At 47.2% G+C, this 25,812-nt stretch overlaps 1 protein-coding gene across 1 annotated transcript; it reads left to right on the top strand.

The window, feature by feature from the left end:
* On the top strand, positions 1 to 23,056 carry NR2E1 (nuclear receptor subfamily 2, group E, member 1). The gene is made up of 9 exons (XM_011952832.1): positions 1 to 790; positions 5,468 to 5,613; positions 8,825 to 8,912; positions 10,492 to 10,727; positions 12,081 to 12,227; positions 14,313 to 14,409; positions 14,797 to 14,946; positions 15,537 to 15,642; positions 21,573 to 23,056. The coding sequence occupies exons 1-9, from the start codon at positions 766 to 768 to the stop codon at positions 21,733 to 21,735; spliced, it is 1,158 nt and encodes a 385-aa protein (XP_011808222.1). The 5' UTR covers positions 1 to 765; the 3' UTR covers positions 21,736 to 23,056.
* Positions 23,057 to 25,812: the final 2,756 nt, after the last annotated feature.

Here is a 25,812-nt window from a genome sequence, read left to right as displayed (position 1 = left end):
TAAGTGGGCCAGGGACGCCCTATTCCCCTCCCCGCGGCTGCCTGTCAGAGCGCTTCTGGAGATATTACAGGGGACCCAGCCCGCAGCGACAGGCACAAAGTCACGGGGTAATGAACTTCGGGGACCCTTCGCCGCTGAGTGCGCGGCTCTCCCCGGAAACCCGGACCTGGCCGCCTCTTCCCTCGGAAGATTTCCCAGCAATCTAGTTGTCCCATTCTGCGCTCGGGTTCCGGCAGCGCGGAGCCCGTCTGCCTCTGAGACTGCGGTTGTGTTTTCCTTCTTTCCTTGGGAGACCAGCGGTCGGCAGAGATTGCCCACACTCTGCATACCTATGTAGAGGGAGAGATTGAAGACTGAGTGACAGGAATGGGGAAAAAGAGGGATTTCGCTCCGTAGGAAGGCCATTTTCGTGTCTCCATCTCTGTCCTTCAACATCCCTCTCTTGCTGTTCTCCCTTCTTCCTCAGTCTTCCTGTCCATCTCTTCATCTGTCGGTCCATGTGTGTGTCCATATCAAGCAGCATTCCCAGCAGCTGCGGTTTTGCAAGAGCCGGGAAGAAACTTAAGGATGCTTAAATTTCCACTGTGGAACGAATTCTGAGCGCCCAGGGAGCAGCACAGCGCGCGACTGACACCCACCTGTCCCGCCCAGGAGCCTTGCAGGCTGGAGGGCGGCTGGAGAGCGGCGGCGCCGGGCGGCGAGGCGGGCGCTGCCTGCCGGGACTCGGGCAGCGCCCACCAACCGCTCCGCCCCGGGACAGCCAGCATGAGCAAGCCAGCCGGATCAACAAGTGGGTACCTCTCCGGCCGCCGTGGGGCCTAGACGCGCAGCCTGGGGCGGGCGAGCAGGGAGGCTGGGGAGGTCCTGCCTGGAGCGCTGCGACTCTGAGCCCCGGGACTCCAACGGGCGTGTGCGTTCGGCCCAGCCCTGTAGACCGTGAGTTGGAGCATTTCGTGGTGAGGGGAGAGCTGTTTCGTTGCCTCTGGATTGCTTGATCCCCCCTGTCTGGTGCGGTGTGAAGGTTACGACCCGCGCAGCCCACCAGTCGGATGAGTTGCCTCCATTTAGCCGCCAGGTGCTGGGTGGGGGGGCCATGGGGGCGGGAACTGGGCCTCAGTTTCAAGCGGTAGCACAATAACACACTCGCTCAAAACTCCGAGCTCCAGCGCGCAAAAGCAACTCTGTGCAAAGCGGATTTTGAATGGAATGCTTTGCACCCCGTTTCTAGCTATTTCAAATAATCCTGCAAACTGGGAAGCAGAAACAATTTAAAAGTCACATTTTCCTTAATCCTAAATCCGCGTAGGTCATAACTGGAGAATTTAAAGTATGGCGAACCACTCTAGCAAAGAGAGGACCAAATCCCTAATCCCAGGGACTTTTCGAGCCGGAGCCCAGCAGAGGCAGGAGTGCTCGGCCTGCTCCCGCCGTGCGCTTCTCTCCTTCCTCGAACTTCCTTAGTTGCCGGCTCTCTGAACGCCAGGCCTCAGCTGACCTCTCACCACCCCGAGACTCAGGAGTGCCGGGCTAAGTGTGTGTGCGAGGGCATTTGCTTGCACGGTGCCTGCGGAACCCAAGAATGTGCAGGCCCGAGCCAGCGTTGAGCAGGCGCAACCACGGTGCTCAGATCTCCCGGGAGCATTTCAGTTCCCGCCATCCCGTGGCCCACGGCTGAGGGGCTCCAGGGTCTGAGGCTGGGGACGACCGTTGCCGCCGCAGTCCCCATATCCTGAAGTTGCCTTGCTGCCCGTGTTCTTTTCGCGGATAGCATTTTTTGGCGCTCTATGCGTTCCTTCCCGCCCCCTCCCCCTTTCACTCGCCCTCATTGTCCTGAGTCTTTGAAAGTTGGGAGAATCGGAGATACTTCTGAGGACTGGTAATGAAGTCTCACTTAAGTGGGATGCAATTCCCGCCCTCCTACCCCCCTCGAAGAAGGAGGTTGTATTTTCACTTTGTCCATTGATTTTGCTTTGGGTGCTGACCTTTTAAAAATTAGAGTAAAATGAACGTGAACAAAAAGAAAAGGAGAAATATTTCGAGCTGGGGCAGAGGGAGCAGAGAAGGAGCCCTAACCACGGCCGGAATGCAGAGCGGACCCTGGCGCAGGACTGAGTTTCCCGTTAGGCTCGGGCCTACTCTGGCCCTCGCTGTTGGAATTTCCAGGAGGGAAAGCGACCTCGATTTTTGTTGCGCGCATTCCCGGGCGTGAGTGTCCTTCCCAGGAGGCGCAGGAGGCCGTTTCTGTTGCATTCTGAGCCTCCATTGCAAAAACTGAAGCCCGCGGGTCTCGGCAGGCCTCCTAGCTCGCTCGCCCCGGGACAGGCCCTCGCCTACACCCCTGGAAGTAAGGAGTACCGGGCTCTTTCGTCCATTTCAGGGTGCGGAGCCGCTGGGGCCCTTGAAAGGTGAGGCCTCAGAGGCGAGGGAGGGGTGAGCGGGGAGCTCTGCCCGCCTGCGGCTGCGCCCCGGCTGTGGACTAGGTGGTAGGCCAACCCTCCAGACTTTGGGGGAAAAACCACAGCGGGCTCATTGCGGAAACTTTGGCCGTTCCAACTTCCCAAGAGCCTGAGTGAGGCCTTGGAAGTCTCCAGCCCCAGCTCAGGTCGGGACGCGGCTGCTGAGCTTTCTCAGGCCCGCAGGACAGAGGCCCCCGCCCGTGGCGCCGCTGCATCTAGGCCCTTTCCAAACCGGTGGCGGCAGCCAACCCGAGACCTGCGTCCCTCGGGCCCGGGGCGGCGAGGAGGTCGGCGCGCAGCGGGCCGGGTCAGGACTGGGTCGAGCAGCCAGAGCTGCAGCCCCCGCCTTGCCCGGCTTCTCGCGGCTGGAGAGCAGAGCGATGTCACCCGGAGCCCCGCCTGGGTGGTAACGAGACCCTGGCCAGTCACCCCTGCAGCCCAGACTAACTTCTTTCAACAGCCTCTGATGGTAATTACAGTAATCGAAGCTGCCATATATCTTTAGGCAATTATGACACACAAAAAGCCCCGAGGGGACCCCCTGGCGAGGGAAGTTAAGAACGGTTTTCCAGCTTCAGGAAACTCCAGCTCGCCTCACGTCGGAGCTCACTCGGCTTGCTAAATGAGAGGAGCTTTGCAACGGGGTCAACCAGCTTGTCTCGTGACCCCAAGTCACCTTAACGTGGCTGGGTGGCGGAGTCTGAGGCACAGACCCGCTATGCCCCGGAATTTTCGCGTCCCTCCCTCCTGGGCCCCGCCCCAGCCCGGTTGCCTGTCTCTAATCTGCCCCAGGAGCCGCGGCTCGGAGGTCTGCGCAGAGGCAGGACTCGCACTGGTGGTGGCCTAGGGGGCAACAGTCCGGAAGCTTGGGTGGGGGAGTCCGAGGAGGGGCCCCCACCCTGCGCTGGTCTTCCCTCCACCCTCGTCGGGTTCTCCAGCGATGCTGTCATGGGCTTCCTGTCCGGATGGAAAGTGGGGAAAAAGAGACCCCATCACTGCTCCTCCCACTCACTCATCTTGGCATCTTCAACAGTGCCACGGGGAAGAGGACAGCTGGGGTGACAGTACTGCTGGGCCCCAAACGTGGACCCTGGAGCGGTCAGAGGGCGCGTGTTGTGCAGAGGATGGTTGTAAAATATGGAAACCAAGTTTACTGCTTCCAGAGTGAGTGCCCTGCAGCGGCGCTCCAGACCCGGTTCCTGAGCGACCAGGAACTCCCTTGGGCGCCGTGACAGGCCCAAAGGAGTGGAGGACAAGACCCGCTGTGCCCTCGCCTGGCTCTCTCCAGCCCCTCCCTCCCACAGCACAATCTCCCCTCCCGCCCTGTGGGAGAGGGAGCGCCGAGCCTGTGGCCGCCGCGCCGCGCGCCTCCCCTGCCCGCCTTTGTCGCCGTCCGAATTCCCATGCTACTCTTTTTGACGGGTCACTGGTGGCTCTATAGGCAGGTGCTGCCGCGGGGTTGTAATTACCCGGCCGAGCCTGGTCGTTACCGAACACCCCCCACCCCCAAGCACGGTCCCCCGGGCTCTCTCTCCTCCCACCCCCTCCACCTGAGACTAGGCTGGGACCCAGGGTGCAAGCTCGCCCGGACGCCTCGGGTTCCAGGAGCAAGTTTACACCTCTGGTGCCTCGAGGCCCTCCCCGCGCCACGCCCTCACCTCCCCTGCTCCCCTCGCCCAGACGTTTCACTGCCGTCCCTCCCCACCCCAATCTAATCGTAGTCCCCAACCCAAGCGCTTTCCGCAGAAGCTGTCGAATTTCAGGGTGGCCTGAGGCCGCTGGGGCCCAAAATGGAGGTCTTCGGATGGGTAGAAGAAGAGAAAAGCAAGTGTTAATAAGTCAATTGTTATCAACTATTGTTATTTTTAAAATTAAAGTGTTAATTAAGTTAACAGTTTAATACTCCCTTTGTTTTGTGGGAGGAAGCATTTCTAAGTCCCTATAAACCGCTTCAGGCACTTGTTGGACTCTTGAACCTTAGAGGAAAAGAATTCCTCCCTTTCTAAACGGCCAAATATTACCCTCTCCCTGACACTCCTCCAGGGTCTCTGGCCACCCCAGGCTTGAGGGGATTCCAGGGAAAGTTCTCTTGAGGTGGGGTCCATGGGGGGTGGGGGGATTCAGCCTAGAAAAATCAGTCAGATTCTTAATTAAAACAAAATCAGGCTCACACAGCACTGGAAAAACCGGAAGGAAGAGACCCATACAGGACCAAGTGTGTGAAGGCCAGTCGTCTAGGGAGAAAGGGCTTAGGAAATGGAGGGAGAAGAACGCCTGTCCCAAGCTAACCCGGCAGGGAACCAACAACTTGCGTCGCTCCCCTCTCCCTTGCCTAGCCCCGAACCACTTTGCGGAGAAAATAATTTTTTCCTAAAAGAAATAATTTCTCCAAAGCGACCCACCAAGCATTTTTTAAATAGGTAAAGCGAAAGTTGGCCAATTACCACTACCCTTATTATCATTAATAATCCAAGTATTAGCATTACAATAATAATCCTAATAATAACACCGCCCGGCGGAGCTCAGAGAAAACTCGATTGCCTTCCAGCTGCCACCACTGGTTCCAGCCGTGTTTGTTTTTCTTCTTTTCCCTTTTACATTTCAAGTTTGTCTCCTCGCGCGCTCACTAACAACTTTCTATGTTAAATGCAAAAGCGAAGGAGGGAGGCGGCCAAACTTTCCGCGAAGCAGAAAGGCAGTGGAGGGCCGCGCTGCCGCCCGGGCCTGCTGTCATCTTTTATTCCAAAATGGGTCTCGGCGATTAGAGGAGACCCAAATACATGTAGCGGTGCATGAATAATGCTCATTGTAGGAAACTGACACTTGCTCAAGGAAAAAAAGTTTGGCTATAAAATCACTTCATTATTTGCTTTTACCGCAGCTTCTGTGCTAATCCCTTCAGAGGTCAGATTGCTTAGCATCTCTCTCTCCCTCTCCCCTTTTCTCCCTCTTCTCCGCCCTCCTTTCCCTCTCGCCCCTTCCCCCCTTCCCGGCCTTTCCTGCGATTTCAGGCCGCATTTTAGATATCCCCTGCAAAGTGTGTGGCGACCGCAGCTCGGGGAAACACTACGGGGTCTACGCCTGCGACGGCTGCTCGGGTTTTTTCAAACGGAGCATCCGAAGAAATAGGACGTATGTCTGCAAATCTGGAAACCAGGTACCTTAGCCAGGGCTGCACTGCTCGGCTCCCCTCTGCTGCCTCCTCACTCTTTTGTTTGTGCCAAGGCCTCCTCTGAGTTTCCACGCTGTTGAGGAGAGACCTGGCCCTGACCTCTCCCTTCCTCTCCCCTCCTTCTTGCCTCAACTCTTGGAGGCCCTTTGGCTGGGGGAAGGCGGGAAGAGGTAATGGAAGATATGAGTTTATAGGAGGAAGTCTGAAATCCTAGAGCCTCCCTACACTTTTTTTTTTTTTAAATTCTGACAGATTTTGACACTGGTTAAGGCCCACGTCCAGTGGCTCTAAAGCTGGTCCAAGGGACCTAAAGAATTTAGCATGTAAACCACAAGTAGCCAGAAGGAGAAAGAGCTTTGTTATTGTGCCTGCCCACCCCACCCTCACTCCTAGCAGCATCAAGCTCAGTCCCCTGATCACTTGCCTGGGATGCAGAAGTAAGTGGCACACAGATATCTGAGTCAAGGTCACCACCACCTTTAGCTGAGACCACCAAGTGAGTGCTGGCTACTTGAAAGAGAGGCAGTGCTTTCTGAAGAGCTGTGCCTTTTCAACTCCAGAGAAGCAGGGTTGCTCTGGAATTGGGCAGTGGGAATTCAGCACCCATGTGACCTTAGCTGTGCCTTGTCAGAAAAGGGCAGGGTGAGGAAGAAGAGAAGATTCAAAAGGAAGGTGCAACTGGGATCCTCCTCAAGCTTCCATATCCCTGTTCTCCTCTGCTTAGAATATGGACCCAGTTAGTGGTTTTGGTCTTGAATAGGCAAAACTGTCTCAAAGAGACAGAGGAATCTGGCATGGGCTCAGTATGAGCCAAAGCTTCTAGAAAGAGTGAGCAGAACCCCTTGACTCAGTTTCCAGCTCAGTAATAGGCTGATTTTAACTAAGGAGATCAACCTTCTGGTCCCACACTTTGCCCTCTCCTTACCAGCCACTCAGACCCTCAGCACAGAGGCCTCCATTTCACTCCTGGAAAGATCCCTGAAGGTGCATTAGTCAGGAGTCATCCTTTGGTAGCAAAATAGTAAAACACTTTTCACTAATTAGTAAATATAGGGTACATGTATACACATGCATACATTGTCTGCTGCTAGCGAATTGTTCTGATGTCTTTTTCTGAAGTCATGTCTGCTCATATCATTTTCTAATAGTTTTGGATTAACCACCAAAACAAGATATTTGCATTGAGATAAATTTTGAGCTCTCTAGCACTGTTACCTGTTTAATTGGATACTGTATCAGTTTCTGGCTTCACCATATGGACACATCACATTTTACGTGCATAGGACTGTATCCCAATAACTCCACAGGATTGTGCGATTACTGGGGGTTGTCAGATTTGAACTAACTTCTACTTAGATTGTCTTTTGCTTTTATGCAGTGAACAGAATTGGAAAATCAAGATCTCTGATGTTGTGCTTGATCTTTTAAAAGGGGGTGGCTATCAATTCAAGCATATTGATATCAGTCCAAGTGCTTGTAAAGGACTGATAATAGACTCATCAGGCCTGGTGTTCTTCTTGCAAGGGGAGTAAATGATCATAGCTGAGGCATTCATCCTTCTCTCTGGCACTAGATATTTATATACATTTGATCTGATTTGAAGACACACTTAAGAACTAATGAAGGTTTCCATTTTGCATTTACATGTTTATAAGAATACTGGAAAGATACCATCTGAGGATAGATATATGATTACATTTAATAATAAGTTTAAAAAACCTATTTACAACGAACTATTACATTGGCCAGCAAAGATGCCCTAAATGATTCACTTTGGACCCCAAAATTATTTCCTTTCTCTCTTTTTCTAAGATTAAATTATATTCCAATGTATTATTAACAGTAATGAGGACATGTAGAAATGGATGTGAACATCTGTCCCACCTTTATTTTAAATAAATCATCATATTTTAAATTGGAGAAGCATGAACTCATAAAACTGCATTCTGATGTGTAATTTTCCCCTAAAGGGCTTCAGGGGGAAAAAACATACTCCAACTCCAGAGTATATGAATTTTTGAGATTATGAAGCAAAATAAAAATACATTTATTATCTTTCCTCGCTACAAATGTAACAGTAGCAACTTCTATAAATATAGGAGAGCACACAATGTCTTAAACATTTTCTGTGTATAAAACTCATGAACATGACTCTTTATGTATCCATGCACATGTCCCCTCAGTAATGACACCTAACACTGAATAAATTGCAAAGGAAACTTTTTCTGTAGATTTCCTCTTTCAATGGCTAATTTTTTTTGGAAAGTTGCGTTAGGTAAAACATCTATTTTCTCATGCATCTCAGATAAATATTTCTAAAGAAGTGACCACCTTTATTTTTTCAGTTACCATGCTAACATTCTTAGTCCATATTATCATTTAGACTGACAGTCCGTCACATTACCTTCCTGGTCCTATTTACATGGTGGGCATTTCTATATTTTGCTCAAGCCTTGAGCTCTTCCTTTTTCACCCTCACCTTCTCTAGGCCTTGCCCTCTTAACCCCTCACCTTCCAGGAAGGGCTGTGTTTCTATGCACCTGGGCCAAGGCTAGTCTTTAAGGCAACTCTCAACTTGCTGATAATAAGGTTGGCTTCATACAAAAGCAAAAGTGAGGTAACAGGAGAGTGAAGAATAAATGGGAGAGATTTATCTGATAGATAAACGGGCTTGCCCAGAAAGTGGCAGAAAAAGGTAGACTCAAGTACTGAAAGCAGAAAGGATCGTTGGCGGGAGGGCGGTATGGCGTGAATCCTGACCCAAAAGCTAGCTCTTAACGGAACTCAGAGGCCTCCTTCTCTGGGGCCAAGTCGCTGTCTTCGGTCCTGAAGTCTCATCCCTGTTCCACCACTCCGCGACCGGCGGAAGTTCCCCTACCGAGAGCCCCGCAGGCCTGCGGGGTCTGCTAACCCGGCTCTCTATCCTTCACCTGCTTGGAGAAGGACGTTTTCCCCTTGTCCGCTTTCTTGGGGTCCGGGACTGGCCCTCTTGAAGTAGCCTGGGACGTCCCAGCCCGTTCTTGATCTGGCCCTGCTCATGCCCAAGGCTCTCGCGTTTTGCAGGCCCAGGCTCGGGGCTCCAGGGCCTGCGGTAGGGCAAGGTCGCGCCTCCACGCCGTTTCCCCGCCCGGGTGCCGGCTCCGGGTCTCCCGCCTAAAGGCCAGGGGGACCGCTGACTCCCTGCGCTCTGTTCCAGGGAGGCTGCCCGGTGGACAAGACGCACAGAAACCAGTGCAGGGCGTGTCGGCTGAAGAAGTGTTTGGAAGTCAACATGAACAAAGACGGTAATCAGTGCATCCCTTTATTCCAATGTTGATTGAGTAGTAAGGAAATTATATGTACAGAAAATACTTGGCACTCCTATGCATGTAAATCAACTCCGGAGCGCTTCTTTCCAGATGCTGGGAATTGGCCTCGGGCTTTCAGTCGTAGCCTTCCCGTCTGTCAGCAGGAGCCGCTGGCGACCCCTAGAATTCCCCAGGGCAAGACCCAGGCCCACATCAGGAACTTGCGCCACACAGTCATTTCCACAAAGGCAGCCCTTGGGGGGACCCCACTCTCCGGTGGACCGCGGCGCATTTTCTACCTCCGGTCCTAATCCCTCTTTGCAGCCCTTCGTGGCCACCCTTAAGCCTGCTAGCCTCCCCCAGGATCTTAAAGTCTGGAGAGTCTCACGGGGAGGAGATCATACGGGCTGGAAGATCGCGGTGTGTTGGAAAAGGGAGGGCAGAGACGCGAAAACGCGCAATTTCCAGCCCGTTTGCAAATTCAAGATCAGTACGGCCATTGGGCCGATGTGAGCTTTTCCAGGGCCTTCTCTCTGTTCTACAGAAAAGAGGGAAAGGGGGCTGGAGAGGAAGGGTGACGCCCGTGGGTGCCTCGGACACCCAGCTCTCCCAAGGCTCTTAAACGCAGAGCAGCAAGAACCAGGACGTCAGAGTGCTTCCTGGGCCTGGAGTACGGTCCGAGCTGCGTCTCCCGCTGCAGCCTGTCGAGGGCGCCCCAGGCTCAGGCAGGGGGCGAGGGTAAAGGGCTGGAGGACACCGTGGGTCCTGGGAACAGGGTGCGAGTGGGTTTTGCTGTGAGGCGGCTCGGGCCGGGTGGCTGCTCCAGGAGGAGAGAGCCCCTTCCTCCGCGGCGCAGGAAGCCGGAGGGAGCGTCCAACCTGTTGAACTTGTGTATTGACAAGTTGTCAAGCTCGGCGGGCGGAAGATTGCCCTGAATTAATTTGTTTATTTAAACTGTTGGTGGTAATTGTCACATCTCCCCTGCCTTTCTCCAGCATACTAGGAGACGGGTTCTCCCTCTTTCCATCCGCTAGCAATCCCGGGACTCGGTTCCTTTTCTCCTGCGGCCCTCAGAGGCCAAAAGCCACTGCGCTGGGGGCGGGGCCTGGGGGTAGGGAGGGTTGTTCTTGGGCGGAGTTGGAAAAGTCTCTGCAGAGAAGAAGTGTCTGGCGTGCACTACGCTCCCTCTCTTTTGGATGAGTATACCTCTTTTGGGGCGAGTATACCTGCCTACTCCGGCCCAGAGGGTCTCTGGTTTCCCTGCGAATCCCCTTCCCTGGTCGGAAGGAGCCCTGGACCGACCGAGAACACACTTAGTCTTGCTTGAGGCTCTGCCATTATCATGGCACTTTGAGCACGGGCCCCTCTTCTAAGTCTCAGCTTCCGAATCTATTCACTGTAGTGGTCAGACAATCTCAGAATCCCTTCCTCCCTCAGATTCCCTCTCTCTTCTTTTCACCTCTTGGGCGATTTTGCCTGCCCAGACTTGACATTGGGGCGGGGCTGGGGGGACCGCCGCAGCAGCTGTGTCGCGACGTCTCTGATCGCCCGCATACGTTTCTGTTTGCCTCTGCAGCCGTGCAGCACGAGCGGGGGCCTCGGACGTCCACCATCCGCAAGCAAGTGGCCCTCTACTTCCGTGGACACAAGGAGGAGAACGGGGCGGCCGCGCACTTTCCCTCCGCGGCGCTCCCTGCGCCGGCCTTCTTCACTGCGGTCACGCAGCTGGAGCCGCACGGACTGGAGCTGGCCGCGGTGTCCACCACCCCTGAGCGGCAGACCCTCGTGAGCCTGGCTCAGCCCACGCCCAAGGTCAGTGGCCTTGCTGGGCCCAAAGAGACTCGTGCCAGCGAATGGAGGAGAGGGACGCACCCAGTTCTTCTGAGCTGTGATGCGGGTCAGGCATACTGGGGAGAGAACTCCAGGGTGCTTGGCTGGTCTCTGCATGGAGCTCCAGGCCCCCTGCTCTGCCTTGTTCAGCCAGGGGTGCTCAAACTTGAGTGTACAGTAGAGTCAGCCTCCGAGTGGCTACAAGTGTGCAGTCCCGATCTTATCCCCCCAGAAATTTCGTTTCTGTAAGTTTGGGGTGGAGTCCAGGAACCTGCACCTTTAGGAAACACCCACTGGTGATCGGTGGTGGGTGGAGCCCTCGTCTAAACCCAGAGGGCAGCCTCAGGTGTTCCTAAAGGCCAGAAGAACCAACGTTCATTTTTAGAGGAGAGGAGTTGGCTACAGCTGGAGGAAGTGCCCCAGAATTCCAGATCTTGGCCTGTATGCTCTTGGGTAAAGCCATGAGTTCCTAACGCAAGAGAGAAATGTGGAGATCACACTGTTAGAACAGTTTGAGGAATCTGAGTTCATTTCCCATGGTTCCTCACCTACTTCTGAGGCAGGTGGATTTACAGCAGAGTTGATTCCATAGGAGCAGGGCCCAGCCTGAACCACCTGGAAAGGCTGCCACCTAAGGCCTACCCTCCAGGCCTCCAGCTGATACCTACTAAGACCCCCATTCCAGGTCGATGAGGGCCTAGGATGTCCCTCAGAGGAAGGCCAGCTGCAGCCGCACACTGCAGGGAAGCCAGACACCTGGGCACATGCACACGCACAATATTTAATATTGCTTTCTTACCCTTCATGTGTATAATAAGCTCAGGGAAGTAGTGTTATGAATATGTTGTCAGTTATGAATGGGAATGCTCTGTGAATGATTAAGATGTCTAACTGAAATATTTCCATAATATACTAATCCTTTCTAAAAATACTCATATGCATATTTGTGTTTGGGATGCCTATTAATTTATACTTTTTCACATCTATTTTCATTTACACAAATGCAAGCAGCTCTTGTCTAAATTGGGAGCCAGGCTTGGCACTTGGCTCAGCCCAAGGAAAATTTGCTGCAGGGGATAGAAAAGCCAGAGGACCCTCTGGAAGGGAGAGGCTCCCAAAGAATGGAAATGGACCTCCCCCAACCAGTATTACTTTTCAAACTCTATAGATAGAGATGTTTGATTTTTTTGCCCATCGATGGCAACTGCATGTTTAAGCAAAACATCCAAATTCCTTTTTATCCCCTTCCTTGCTTTAATTAGAAATTAAGTTTGTCTCTTCTTGCAAAGCTGTGGTTTCCTTACTTCTAGGTGTCTTTCTTTCTTCCCCACCCAGTACCCCCATGAAGTGAATGGGACCCCAATGTATCTCTATGAAGTGGCCACAGAGTCAGTGTGTGAATCAGCTGCCAGACTTCTCTTCATGAGCATCAAGTGGGCTAAGAGTGTGCCAGCCTTCTCCACGCTGTCTTTGCAGGACCAGGTATGACCACCAGAGCACTGAGGCCTTGGGAAAAAGAGAGCTGGGAAAGAAGCAGTAGCACTCAGTCTTATAAAACTCCCTCCATCCCCAGGTAAACCACCCGAGGCAGGCATCCATTCTTAACAGCAACGTGGAAACTACTTGTTTTTACTTGCTTCTTCCCATGGGCTCAAAATATCTACCTATATGATCCTTAGTAAGAAACGTAATTACATTATTTCAGAAAAGCTGGGTCCAGTCTATGAAAAACACACATACAAGAACATTACCTCTTTTTGTTTGATTGAAACAGCAAATATAATACCAAATTTTAAAATTGTAATGATGTTCTAAAACTGTCGAAACAATGTTTTACTAAGAACATTGGAACTGAGAGAAGTAGAAGGTGGTAAGAGTAGTAGATTTTCGGAAATGATGTTATTATTTATATTCTCAGCTTTATGTTCTCCATTGTGATGCTCCCAGTTTTGGTCATTAATTGATCAGCATGTAAGACCAAGGGGCACAGTGCACACCTCCTGCAGGCTAGGATCTTCCTCGATTCTTCATGTGCTTTTAGACATTTTGTAAACAAATAGGCATTTTGCATAATTCTGTGGTTGTAAATGACATTCAGAGGAATAAAAAGTGTGTGCAGTGAAACATTGTATTGTACTGAGACCCAGAAATTTTGTTGTTAGGAATATTAGAAATGCTAACATTTTTCTAACCTTAAAGGAAAGAAAGAAAACAAAGTGTTCCCAACCTTGGGCTGTTACCAGTGCATTCACAGGAATTAATGACAAATTTTCCAAAAGGCTAATATGTAGTTCTAAAAGCAAAGGATTTATTTCTTCAATTCATTTCATACCTAATTAAAGCATAATAGTGGCCCTTTATATGAAGTATGTTTCCTACGGAAAGATCAGGCAATGTGCTAAAAGCATTTCATCTTCTAGCATGAGATGTTCTTTTTCTCATGGCCTGCCCTTTCAAATATGGCCAGAATTAGATATTGTTTACCTTGCATTTTACAATTATTTCCTGTACTTAATGCAATAAAACTAAAAATAAAACATTTAAAAAATTAAACCCTTTGGTCTAATTGTGATTTTGGTTACAAGCCTTCATGATTCAGCTCTTAGCTCCCAAAAGAAATCCTTTTACATAAATCATTTAGAATTGGCTGGTTTTTAGTTTTGAGATTTTTTAAGGTAGTTAGGTCCTATCTTTGAACAGGTTTACTGCTTAACTCTAACCATTTGCTGTGTGTGTGTGTGTGTGTGTGTGTGTGTGTGTGTGTGTGTGTGTAGATTGGCTTTTTTTTTTTTTTTCAAAACAAGTATTTGTATACTCTCACCCAAGCAAAATTTACTTACTGTCTGCCATTTAGCCCTTTGGTAGAAATCCTTCGACAAAGAGCAAACTGCAGTGAAATGGAATCTGGTATATTAATTTGGAAAAAGAGACAGATTTTCATTTTAAATATTCAATAGCACACTTTATTAGAATAAAAATGACAAGCACCTTGATGCTGTCCATTTATGGGTCTCAGAAAAATCACGCAGTGAGACGAGGAAAACTCAGCAAAACCCGATTAACATAATTACACCCTGATTTCCCCCGAATGCCTCTTGGGAATTAGTGATCTCTGTCTCTCTCCCAGCCCAGCCCCCTCAACCCTCCAGGAAGATGGGGACCCAGCTCTGCAAGTGCCTGAGGAATCCTCAACCCTGCTAATAGCAGCATTCTCTGTGAGGGGAATCCACCTGCTGGGCTGCTGGCATTTCATAAAGCCTCGGTCTCTAGAGGAGCTTCTAGGTGGTCAGGAATGGGTGGATACAAGGACAAGAAGGGCAAATCCTTTTCTGAGAGAAGGAAACTTTGGAGAATTGGAATGGCTGACTCTCAAATCCATGTGCATATCTATAGGCACCTTTTCAAAAGGAAAATATGGGAAAATAAGGGAAAGCTAGAATATTCAGAAAAAATTACCAAGACAGGCATTTAAAACACTTTTTAAAATAATGGAAATTTACATAGTGAAATTGTTTATAAATTTATAAATTACACACTATATTATATTATACATCTATTGTATGACAGCTGATGCTTTTGGAAGATGCTTGGAGAGAACTGTTTGTTCTAGGAATAGCACAATGGGCCATTCCGGTTGATGCTAACACTCTACTGGCTGTATCTGGTAAGAATTGCACAATTTAATGACTTTGTTGTAGAAATTACCATAAAAATACATTACTGAAAAAAGAACAACATGTAAAGAATAACAAATTCCTGCTGAACAATAGAGTATACCTGTCATTTATAAATCTATATTTAAATGCAAATAATGTTGTTTTGTTGTATTCATGACTGCTTGCATTGTTATTTAAATGCAAATTACTGTGTTTGTTATCATCCAAGAGAAGATTTTATATTAACTTTCATACAATATAGCCAGTTTACATGGAATCAGATATCTTAGAGTGACAATTGAATAGATATTGATATGCAGGATTTTGTCAAAAATCAATATTAAATCATGAAAATGCCTTCATATTAGAGTATTTATCCCATATTTTTATTCTAGGCATGAATGGTGACAACACAGATTCCCAGAAGCTGAACAAGATCATATCTGAAATACAGGCTTTACAAGAGGTGGTGGCTCGATTTAGACAACTCCGGTTAGATGCTACTGAATTTGCCTGTCTAAAATGCATCGTCACTTTCAAAGCCGGTAAGCAGACACAGACCCCTGTTTCTTCTCCTTCCCCAGTTTTACCACCTCACTAATTCAGCCATCTTGAAGTTTGAACTGACCTTTGCAAAAAGAGGTGATGGTTTTCAAGGGAGCTGATACTCTTAATCTGGCCCCATTTTTGATTGCTATGGGAACCTGCGTATTCTGCTGGGCATCCACTTCCACAGAGGTGCATTCCCAGACCCAGTTTCTTTTTTTCTGTCTATTTTTAATTTTTTTAATTTTTTTTTGAGATGGTGTCTTGCTCTTGTCACCCAGGCTGGAGTCCAATGGCACCATCTCGGCTCACTGGAACCTCTGCCTCCTGAGTTCAAGCAATTCTCCTGCCTCAGCCTCCCAAGTAGCTGGGATTACAGACACGTGCCACCACACCCGGCTAATTTTTGTATTTCTAGTAGAGACAGGGTTTCACCATGTTGGCCAGGTTGGTCTCGAACTGCTGACCTCAAGTGATCCGCCTGCCTCGGCCTCCCAAACTGCTGGGATTACAGGCATGAGCCACCATGCCTGGCTCCCAGATGCAATTTCTATGCTGTCTATCACAGTTTCCTGGTCTTCATTTCTAGTTCCTACACATAGTGGTTCTGAACTGAGAAGCTTCCGGAATGCTGCTGCCATTGCGGCCCTTCAAGATGAGGCTCAGCTAACGCTCAACAGCTACATCCATACCAGGTGACCCTTGTTTGCCTTGAACATGTACTTAAGAAAATTGCCTCATTGTGAACGTCTGAGCAGGCGGTAATAAGCCAGTTCAAACATTGTGACTAATTATCTTGTTGCCAGCCAGTTAATTTAGGGAGAATCCATGTCGTTACCTATCATCTCAGCAAATCTAATTAGATGATCAAACTGAAAGCACTGTCAGACATATTACAGTTGTCCTGGTGGAACAAACTAATCCATCAAAATAATGGAACAATATTTGTGTGAATGGGTATGGAGGGGTCAAAAATGAAGCCCAGGGCAGGCACGGTGGCTCACACCTGTAATCCCAGCACTTTGGGAGGCCGAGACAGGTGATCACGAGGTCAGGAGATCGAGACCATCCTGGCTAACACGGTGAAACCTCGTCTCTATTGAAAAATACAAAACAATTAGCCAGGCTACTCGGGAGGCTGAGACAGGAGAATGTCGTGAACCTGGGAGGCGGAGCTTGCAGTGAGCCAATATTGTGCCACTGCACTCCAGCCTGGGTGACAGAATGAGACTCCATCTCAAAAAAACAAAAACAAAATGAAGCCCAGAGTGTCATGGTTGGTATGTGAGAGAGTGGCCACATCATCCTTGAGAAAACACAGGTGCCTTTCTGCAGATGCCAATCTCAAAAGGATGAGAGAACTTTCCAGAGAGGTTTTTTTTGAGACAGGGTCTTGCTCTGTTGCCCAGGCTGGAAGGCTGAAGTGCAGTGGCATGTGAGCATGGCTCACTGCAGCCATGAACTCATGGGCTTATACAATCCTCCCACCTCAGCCTATTGAGTAGCTGAGACTACAGGTGCATGCCTCCACACCCAGCTTATTTATTTATTTACTTATTTATTTATTTTTGAGATGGAGTTTCACTCTTTTACCCAGGCTGGAGTGCAGTGGTGCAATCTCTGCTCACTGCAACCTCCGCCTGCAAGCTATTCTCCTGCCTCAACCTCCCAAGCAGCTGGGATTACAGGTGCCTGCCACCACGCCTGGCTAATTTTTGTATTTTCAGTAGAGGTGGGGTTTCACCATGTTGGCCAGGCAGGTCTTGAACTCCTGATCCTGTGATCTGCCTGCCTTGGCCTCCCAAAGTGCTGGGATTACAGGTGTGAACCACCACACCTGACACAACTAGCTAATTTTTAAAGTTTTTGTAGAGACAAGGTCTTGCTATGTTGCCCAGGCTGGTCTCGAACTCCTGACCTCAAGTGATCCTCCCACCTAAGTCTCCCAAAGTGCTGGAATTACAGGCCTGGGCCACTATGCCCAGCCTAGAGAAGTCATCTTTTCACCTATCATAACTGTTGTTTGGCCTTGGTGACTGGTATCTATTATTTTGAGTCATAACATCTACCAGGTAACTTCTGGCCTTGCAGGGCCCACATGCAGAGGCTGTTCTTGACTGTTTTGTAGGAACTCTCAGAGACTGGGGCTCTAACAAAGCTCCTTCTGGCCCAGCACCGGGCAAGCCCATCAAGAAGTATAGACTGGGGGCTGAGGTGGCTCACACCTGTAATCCCAGCACTTTGGGAGGCCAAGGCAGGCAGTTCACTTGAGCTCAGGAGACCAGCCTGGGCACAACATGGCATGACTCTGTCTCTACCAAAAGTTAAAAAAAAAAAAAAAAGAAGAAGTATAAATTTTATTATGCCATTAAGGGGGGCAAAAAAAAAAGCCCGGCTTTTAAAGAGAAATGGAACCTTTCTAGTTTCCTGAGTTAGGACTGTGGTAGATTTGAGGTTGGAATAGAGTTGCTATTCTCTAGGCTGATTTGAAAGGAACCTGCGAAAGCCCATCTCCATAATCTCAACATCAGCTATAGACACTGTGGTGGGAATAAATACATCAAATGGGTAGAGGCTGTTAATGCCTCCCTCAACTAATGGGTCAGAGAAATCCCAAGTCAACTCTGTCCATTTGGGGTGATACCACTTCTGCTAAGGTCTCCCTATTTCTATCATAAACCCTCTTTTGAATACTAAATGAATAACACTGTTCCCTGTCCATGGAATATCACTGAAACTATGTTGATAGTGCACCTGTATATGTTTTTCCAAATTAAAATGCCAGGATTTGAAATTTTTAATGCATATCGAATTACAGAATATATATATAGTAGGCAGTTAATATTTGTTCAAAATTATTAAATGGAGCAGTACATAATCTGGGTACTTCCACTAACTTGTAGGCCGGGCAGAGTGGCTCACGCCTGTAATCCCAAGCACTTTGGGAGTTCAAGGAGGGTGGATCACCTGAGGTCAGCAGTTCAACATCAGCCTGGCCAACATGGTGAAACCTGTCTCTACTAAAAATACAGAAGTTATCTGGGTGTCATGGCATGCACCTGTAGTCCCAGCTACTCGGGAGGCTGAGGCGGGAGAATAGCTTGAAGCTGGGAAGTGGAGGTTGCAGTGAGCCGAGATTGTGCCACTGTACTCCAGCCCCAGGTAACAGAGTGAGTGAGACTCTGTCTAAAAAACAAACAAACAAACAAAAAAAAACAAAAACAAACTAACTTGTATGTATTAACTGACCTTTGACATTTAGAATCATTATAGTATTAAGAACTTAAAAATGAGGCCGGGCACGGTGGCTCACGCCTGTAATCCCAGCACTTTGGGAGGCCGAGGTGGGTGGATCACGAGGTCAGGAGATCAAGACCATCCTGGCTAACACGGTGAAATCCCGTCTGTACTAAAAATACAAAAAATTAGCCGGGTGTGGTGGCGGGCGCCTGTAGTCCCAGCTACTCGGGAGGCTGAGGCAGGAGAATGGCGTGAACACAGGAGGCGGAGCTGGCAGTGAGCTGAGATCGTGCCACTGCACTCCAGCCTGGGCGATGAGCGAGACTCCGTCTCAAAAAAAAAAAAAAAAGAACTTAAAAATGAGAAGAACATGGTATCCAGTTATTGATCCAGTCAAGCCTTTACCGAGTACTGGCCACATGCGGGGCTGCAGGTGGGCATTACGGGATACCAGAAGGAGCAAGACACTGCCCTTTATCATCGCAAGCAGTGGGCAACAGTGTCACTCCAATCCAAATAGAGAAGAGAGGAAAGCAATGTGGGAAGTGTGGGAGATGAATCCTAGACAGAGGGAGTGAGGGACAATTGGAAAGGCTGAAAGTCTGATTGGTGGAGGAAGGAACATGTGAGTTGGTCCTTCAATAGGAGGAGGATTTCAGCAGGAGAGAAGTTGTGTCTTGAGAGTGGTGGAGGAGCTGGTAGGCGTCCTGTGGGAAGTGCCAGGGAGGTGAGTGAGGAGAGGAGCCTGGTGTGCCAGGAGCTGCTGATAGGGTGGCCCAAGAGAATTCAACCATGGGTTAACAACAGCCTATTTTAGAGAAATGGCAAGTAAACTACATCTCCCCAACACCCCAAAAGAAGAAAATCATGTGTGGAAAAAACACATCTGCTTTGCCATGGAATTCGTATTATTTCTATTAAATATTCGAATAGTAAATATTAAATAAGTATCTTATTTCTTATTAAATAATGGAATTATGGAATTTCTTATTTTATGGAATTCTTATTTCATTCTGATATCAGCTACAGCTGTAATTTAATATTTATATCTAGGGTCATATATGTGACAAAAATGACTATGCCTTATTTCTTAGCCCTTCAAATCAGTGAACACTTTTGCCTCCAGCACTTTCCTGTCTAGAAAAATAAAATCTGAAATTGAAATGAAAAGTTAACATGCAAACTGAAATTGAGCCTAATTGTATATTACAGCTCTCTAAGCTATTTCTCTAATTATCCAGGATGTAAGGAGGAGCCTAGGAATTGACATTCCACACAAACTATATGCTATACTGAAGATCAAATGTGCAAATCTGTAATAGACCTAAAACACTTAAACCTGAAAGAAAATCCAATTATTGATGCTAATGGATGAAGACAAGGGCATAGATATTATAAAAAATAATTTTGATTAGTCAGACTCCCCCCCCCCTTTCTCTGTCTGTCTCTCTCTTTCACACACACACACACACACACACACACACACACACACACACACACACAGTTTTTGTTTTGAATGTCCAGGCTGTGTTGCAGTGGTGCAATCGTGGCTCACTGCAACCTCTGCCTCCTAGGCTCAAGCAATTCTCCCACCTCTGCCTTCTGAGTATCTGGGACTACAGGTGCCCAGCGAATTTTTGTAGAGATGAGCCTTGCTTTGTTGCCCACGCTCATCTTGAACTCCTGGGCTGAAGTGATGCTCTTGCCTCAGCCTCCCAAAGTGCTGGGATTACAGGTATGAGCCTACCACACCTGACCTCATACATTGCTATTTCTGGTAGTACCGTATGCTACATATAATAGACAATTAATTTTTGTTGACTGACTAACCAACCCTTTCCCAACTAGAGAATAAAATAAGTGGGAGAGTAGATGAGTGGGTAATCTGTTTGCAGAAAATCAGGAGTTGGTTGTCTATGGATTCCCCCAAATTCATCCTTTCTGAAGGTGATGATTTCTCGCAGTGGTTTCTCACCATGGGAAATGTTCAGCATGTTGGGTGGATGCTGCAGATGGCAGAGGTCGTCCAGGCAGCCACTGCCTCCAGCTTGCTGCAGAATTATCTCTACTATGCCTGGTCCTGGGAAGGGAAATAGAGCTGTTGAAGAAAAAAGTGGCCAAGGTGAAAGGGAGACATGGATTTGGGGATTACTTTCCAAGAAACATTAGAAATACATTCAACCAGGAGAACAAGTGGTAGGATTTAAGTTTTTTTTTTTTTTTTGCTTCTTTTTTTCTTTTTTAATGTAGATAAGCTTCGCCATTTCCACACCACACTACTAGATGTGGTCTGGTGGCCCCTGTCCCCAGGTGGTCATGAAAATGGGCTGTGGAAGAGTCAGCTGAGGTCCTGAGAGGCCCAGAATGAACTATAAGCCTTGTCTTCTGTGGAAGAGAAGGACTCTTATGTGCCCAAAGCTAAATAGACAAGCATGAAAGTTGCTCCCCTGAACTTTATTTGCAGGGTGGAGTTATCCGGCAGTTAAACACAGCCACCTGACTCCTTTGAAGGAATTTTGATATCCCTTAGCTTCTAGCACCTTGTGGCCTGGGTTGAACCCAGCTTAGTCACAGATGTGTATCCCAGAAGGTCAGTTTTTTAGGTGTTTCATTTCAGTGGAGGGAGCCTTCCTTATGTATATTGATATCTAATTCTAACTATTGGCTGAAGAAGTATCAGGGCTGCAGTGAGGAGGTGGATGCAGGCATCTAAAGGCAGCAGAAGATTGAACTTGCACATCTGAGCACAGATATATGTTAGACATCAAGAGAGGAAATTGTTAAGCAATTTCTCACATCTTTAATTACATGCCAATTTCATTGACATGAGAGTTGGGTGGCACTGCCCCAACAGAACTTAGTCTTTAATTTGCAGTGTAATAAGGATGGAATTATTCCTGAGAGAGACTAAGTATAATGCCTGAATAATAATTTGGAGAATTGCTTAGAAAAAGAAGCCATTTTATGTGAGGGAAATAGCCTTGTGAAGGAGTCCTGAGAATTAGAAAATGTGTATTCTGTTGCTAGCTTTATCCTCAACGTCCTGGTCATTTTCTATAATGGAAATCTTAAATTTATTATTTGGCTTAAAATTAGTATTATGTTTCTTAAAATTCTTTTTTCCCCCAAACAAAATGCAATCCTTTTGTTAATGTAGAGAGAGTGTCTGTGTGATTTTGGCAGCATCATTTATGGTCTCCCTGCCTCAAGTAGTCTACCTGCAAAACAGGGACAACAGTGTCCGTCCAAACTTTGCTGCAGGGAGACTGTGTTATTCAGGAGACCTAGATCAGGAATGCAGGAGATGATGTATGTTCAAGTATAAGACATTAGTTTCCATGAGTAATGGACTCTGACCTTGTTTTCATGGCTTCTCATATTCCAGATATCCCACTCAACCCTGTCGCTTTGGAAAACTCCTGTTGCTTTTGCCAGCTTTACGTTCTATTAGCCCATCAACTATAGAAGAAGTGTTTTTCAAAAAAACCATTGGCAATGTGCCAATTACAAGACTGCTTTCAGATATGTACAAATCCAGTGATATCTAAGCTCACAAGGTACCCACTTTTCAGGATGGGACAGTATCAGATGAACTTCGACCCATGGAGAACAAGCCTCAACTAACAAACCCTTCAGGAAGCATACACCGGGGAATGTGTAGCCTTCAGGAAAAAATGCCAATTGACACAAAACATTCCAGTAGCTATGACCTGCCGCCCTGACCAGGGTAGGGAGGCTGGGAAGGAGAGGGGTGCAACAGGACTGCCTGCGCTGAAAACTCACTGCTGCCATGCCCTGGGAGGGGGCAAACTGGGGGTTGCCACAGGCCATGCCATTCTGCCTCTTACCTGGAAGATCAGGCTGAACGATCAAAAGCTGAAACATAAGTAGTGCTTTCTTTTCCTTTTTAGCATATAAAGTTTGGTAACCAAATGTAGCTCTGTGTATAACATCATACTGCGGCCTTCAGAACTACGTTATGTTCAAGCATTTATTTTAAAAATAATGGTAGGTTTTAAATTAAAAGTGTTATCAAAAGTTTCCCCTCTATTGTAATACATTATTAAATGGCCTTCAGAACTGAGTTAATAAGTGAAAAGTAGCTTATGCTATGTGATTTGCTTTTTTGCTATTTTCTTTTTTCTTTTCTTTCTCCTTCTTTTGTTCTTTCTTTTTCTTCTTTTTTAATACCATAGGCCAGGCAACCTTGTCAAAGGAATTGGTGGACAAAATGAGATTCTCACCAGGACTTCAGGTTGGATAACATCTCAAAAAGAGAAGAGCTTTACTAAAAGAACATAAGTCAAGGGAGGATGAATCAAAACAGCAAAACCAAATAAAGTGGAGATGAGTGATTGAGTGAGGTAGATTGCTGTCCCGTTAACATAGTGCTGAAACCAAAGGCAGTGGGGGTCCAAACTCATGGTGCAGCAAGTCACACCAGACAGGAAACGAGTATGGATGCAATTGCAGAAGGAACTTCAAGGAGATGAATGCTAAGAGGGCTCTTGATTGATCCATTGCTAACAGCCTGAGACTCTTCAATGCCTTTCCGAAAACTGGTTTCTAGTAAAGCCTTGAATGAACATACACACACACACACACACACACACCGTCCTACACTTTAAGCTGCTCCTTTGGTATGACTCTATACTTATGGAAATGTAGAAACAAACATTTTTAAATAGCTGCTGTACTTTTCACATTTTGATTTATTAGGTACTAGCACTGAGGGAAAACATTCAGCACTTGGACTATCATAGGAGGAGTAAAACTTTCCTTGTACAAAGTGAATTAACTGATTTGTGAAGTTAAGAGGTTGTACTCATTGTATTTACAAAGAATAAAAATATATTGAATTTAAATGAACTCTGCCTGATTTCTTACCCTCCCTCTCTGGCTGGTTCTCACCCACCAGAAACAAGGTAGGGGCAACAGCTGGTGTTAAAACTGAAGCTCGGAGCACTCCAGCACAGAGCCTGCAGAACCGAACTACAAAGGCAATTTCCTTCTTACAGTGAATACCATTTGGAAAATGATGAATAAAGAAATAAAACATAAGATTCTGTTCTCTACAGCTCTCAAATGTAATTGCATCTGTTAGAAAAATTGCTGTGTGAGGAAGAAAGAGGCCGATTAACAGAGTCTTCGTTCCTTCCTCTGTTTCTAACTCTCTTGTCAACATTTCAATCCTGACCAGACACTTGAAACCATTTAATGATCAAAAATATGAAGTATGACAAAGTTCATATGGTGAGTAAGATGTGGAAGGAGCAGTAGAAAGGTCATCCAGATGTTCCCAGCAAGTCTTAAGGCACTGATCCCACAAGGAAAGGCCAGAGATAGAAATCAGAGGTGCCCAAGACCACAGGCACTGTGGACTCCTTTTGGGTGGCAGCTCCAGCAAGAGATGCTTGTGCCTCTGCTCTTGCTAAAATGGCCTTGCAGACTGCATATGTGAAATTTCAATCAGCCGTGCACTTCTTGTCTACTTATTCTACAAAGAATGAGAATTGGTCTTAAAGAAAAGCACAGTACTCAAAGATTGTGCAAAATGTCCCTTGCAACACTGTTTGTATTTAACAACTTTAATATCCATTGTCAGAGAATAGGTACATTGTAGTGAATACAGACAGTGTCGCCATAGGCAAAGTGAATGGCTAGAGCTAATGTATCAACATGGGTAAATCTGAAATACAGTGTGTTTGTGTGTGTTATGGGGAAAGTAAATTGCAGAGGACACAGACAGCTTAGTATCATTTATATAAAGTTTTACAACCTACAGAACAATACTAGACAATGTTTATGGGTATATAAATGTATAGGAAATATTTAAAATAGGCATGAGTATTATAAATACTAACTGCTTGATAGTGGCTACTTCCAAGAGATGGGATGGGTGAAGCATACTTAGAGGACCCTCAAATGTTTCTGTAATGGTTAATTTCTTAAGAAGAAAAGACTCAAACAAATATGAGATCAACGACAAGATTTAGTAAAGCTGACTGATGGGTTCAAGGCTGTTCATCTGTATCAGTCAAGTTTTCCTTCAATAATACTGAAAAACAAACATCCCTCAAAGCTTACAGCAACAAACTCTTACAACTTGCTCACAGGGCTGCCAGTCTCGTGTGGGTGTGCAGGGCTTGGCTGGGATCAGCTAGAGCTGACTCCAGGCTATAGTTTGGGTTTAAATATGCTCCAGGGAGTCTGGGCGAGGTGACTCACACCTATAATCCCAGCACTTTGGGAGACTGAGAAGGCAGATCACAAGCCCAGGAGTTCGAGACCAGCCTGTGCAACAAGGTGGAACCCAGCCTCTACTAAAAATACAAAAAATTAGCCAGGTGTGGTCATGTGCACCTGTGGTCCTAGTTATTTGGGAGGCTAAGGTGGGAGGATCACTTGAGCCCAGGAAGTCGAGGCTGCAGTGAGCTGTGATCATGCTACTGCACTCCAGCCTGGTGACAGAGTGAGACCCTGTCTCAATAATAAATAAATAAATAAGCTTCAGGGTTTTCTCATCCTGGACTAGCAGCTTTCCTAGGATAACTTCTTTTCATGGCAACATGCACAAGTGCAAGAGGCTGATGCAAAGACATTTACAGCTGCTACTCACTTCACATTGCTTACTTTCCCCTGGCCACAGCTAGATCGATGGCCAACCTTCCCAACCTTAAGTGGGCAGAGAAGTGTACTCCTCCTGTGGAGGTGGAGTGAGGGGAGAAGATTCACTGAACTATAACAAAACCTAATATAATCACAATCTACTTTAGTCTATTATAAATATTCTCAGGGAAATTAAAAGAGAGTAAGATTCTTGGAACAAGCCACAGAACACTGATTCCTACTGGGATGACTTTTGTTTTAGGCATCTCTGCCATTATTTAAAAAAAAAAAAGCAAGCCTGGCCTTCAACATTTGAAAAAGCCCAGAATTTAAAGCATTTAAAACTCAGTAACAGTCTCTTCTGGGATTTTGGGGTTTCTGCTGGCTGTAGCCTGAGGATGGGCTCCTTTGGGTTCTTGAAGAACATTACTACGTGCATGGACTTAAGGCAGATATTCTCTATGGTCTCTATGGTTGGTGTTGTGGGGGAGGCTCAACAGTGGTCTGTGAATACACAAATTCAAAATATGCAATCCAAATGGACAAATAAGAGATGCATTCAGCCAAGTGATTATTGCAGTTAAAAAAAAAAAAATGTCTTCAGTGCTTCTCCATTTTTTTTTTTTTTTTTTTTGACAGAATCTCACTCTGTCTCCCGGGCTGGAGTACAATGGCCCGATCTCGGCTCACTGCAACCTCTGCCTCCCGGGTTCTAAGTGATTCTCGTCCCTCAGCCTCTGGAGTAGCTGGGATTACAGGCACAGGCCCACGCCCGGCTAATTCTGTGTTTTTAGTGGAGACGGGGTTTCACCATGTTGGCCAGGCTGGTCTCGAACTCCTGACCTCAGGTGATCCACCTGCCTCAGCCTCCCAAAGTGCTGAGATTACAGGTGTGAGCCAGTGCGCCCAGCCTAGAGCTTCTCCTTTGATAAGTGTTTTTTCTAAATCTGGGAGGGTCACTTTTCAAAAGTGTTATTTACATATCATGGCAATTAGGAATGATGTCTTACATTTGT

Source organism: Colobus angolensis, unplaced genomic scaffold (genome assembly GCF_000951035.1).
Source record: "Colobus angolensis palliatus isolate OR3802 unplaced genomic scaffold, Cang.pa_1.0 Scaffold35, whole genome shotgun sequence".
Classification (NCBI taxonomy): Eukaryota; Metazoa; Chordata; class Mammalia; order Primates; family Cercopithecidae; genus Colobus; species Colobus angolensis.
Note: the sequence above shows the minus strand (reverse complement) of the source record. Positions and strands in the feature narration are given on the sequence as shown.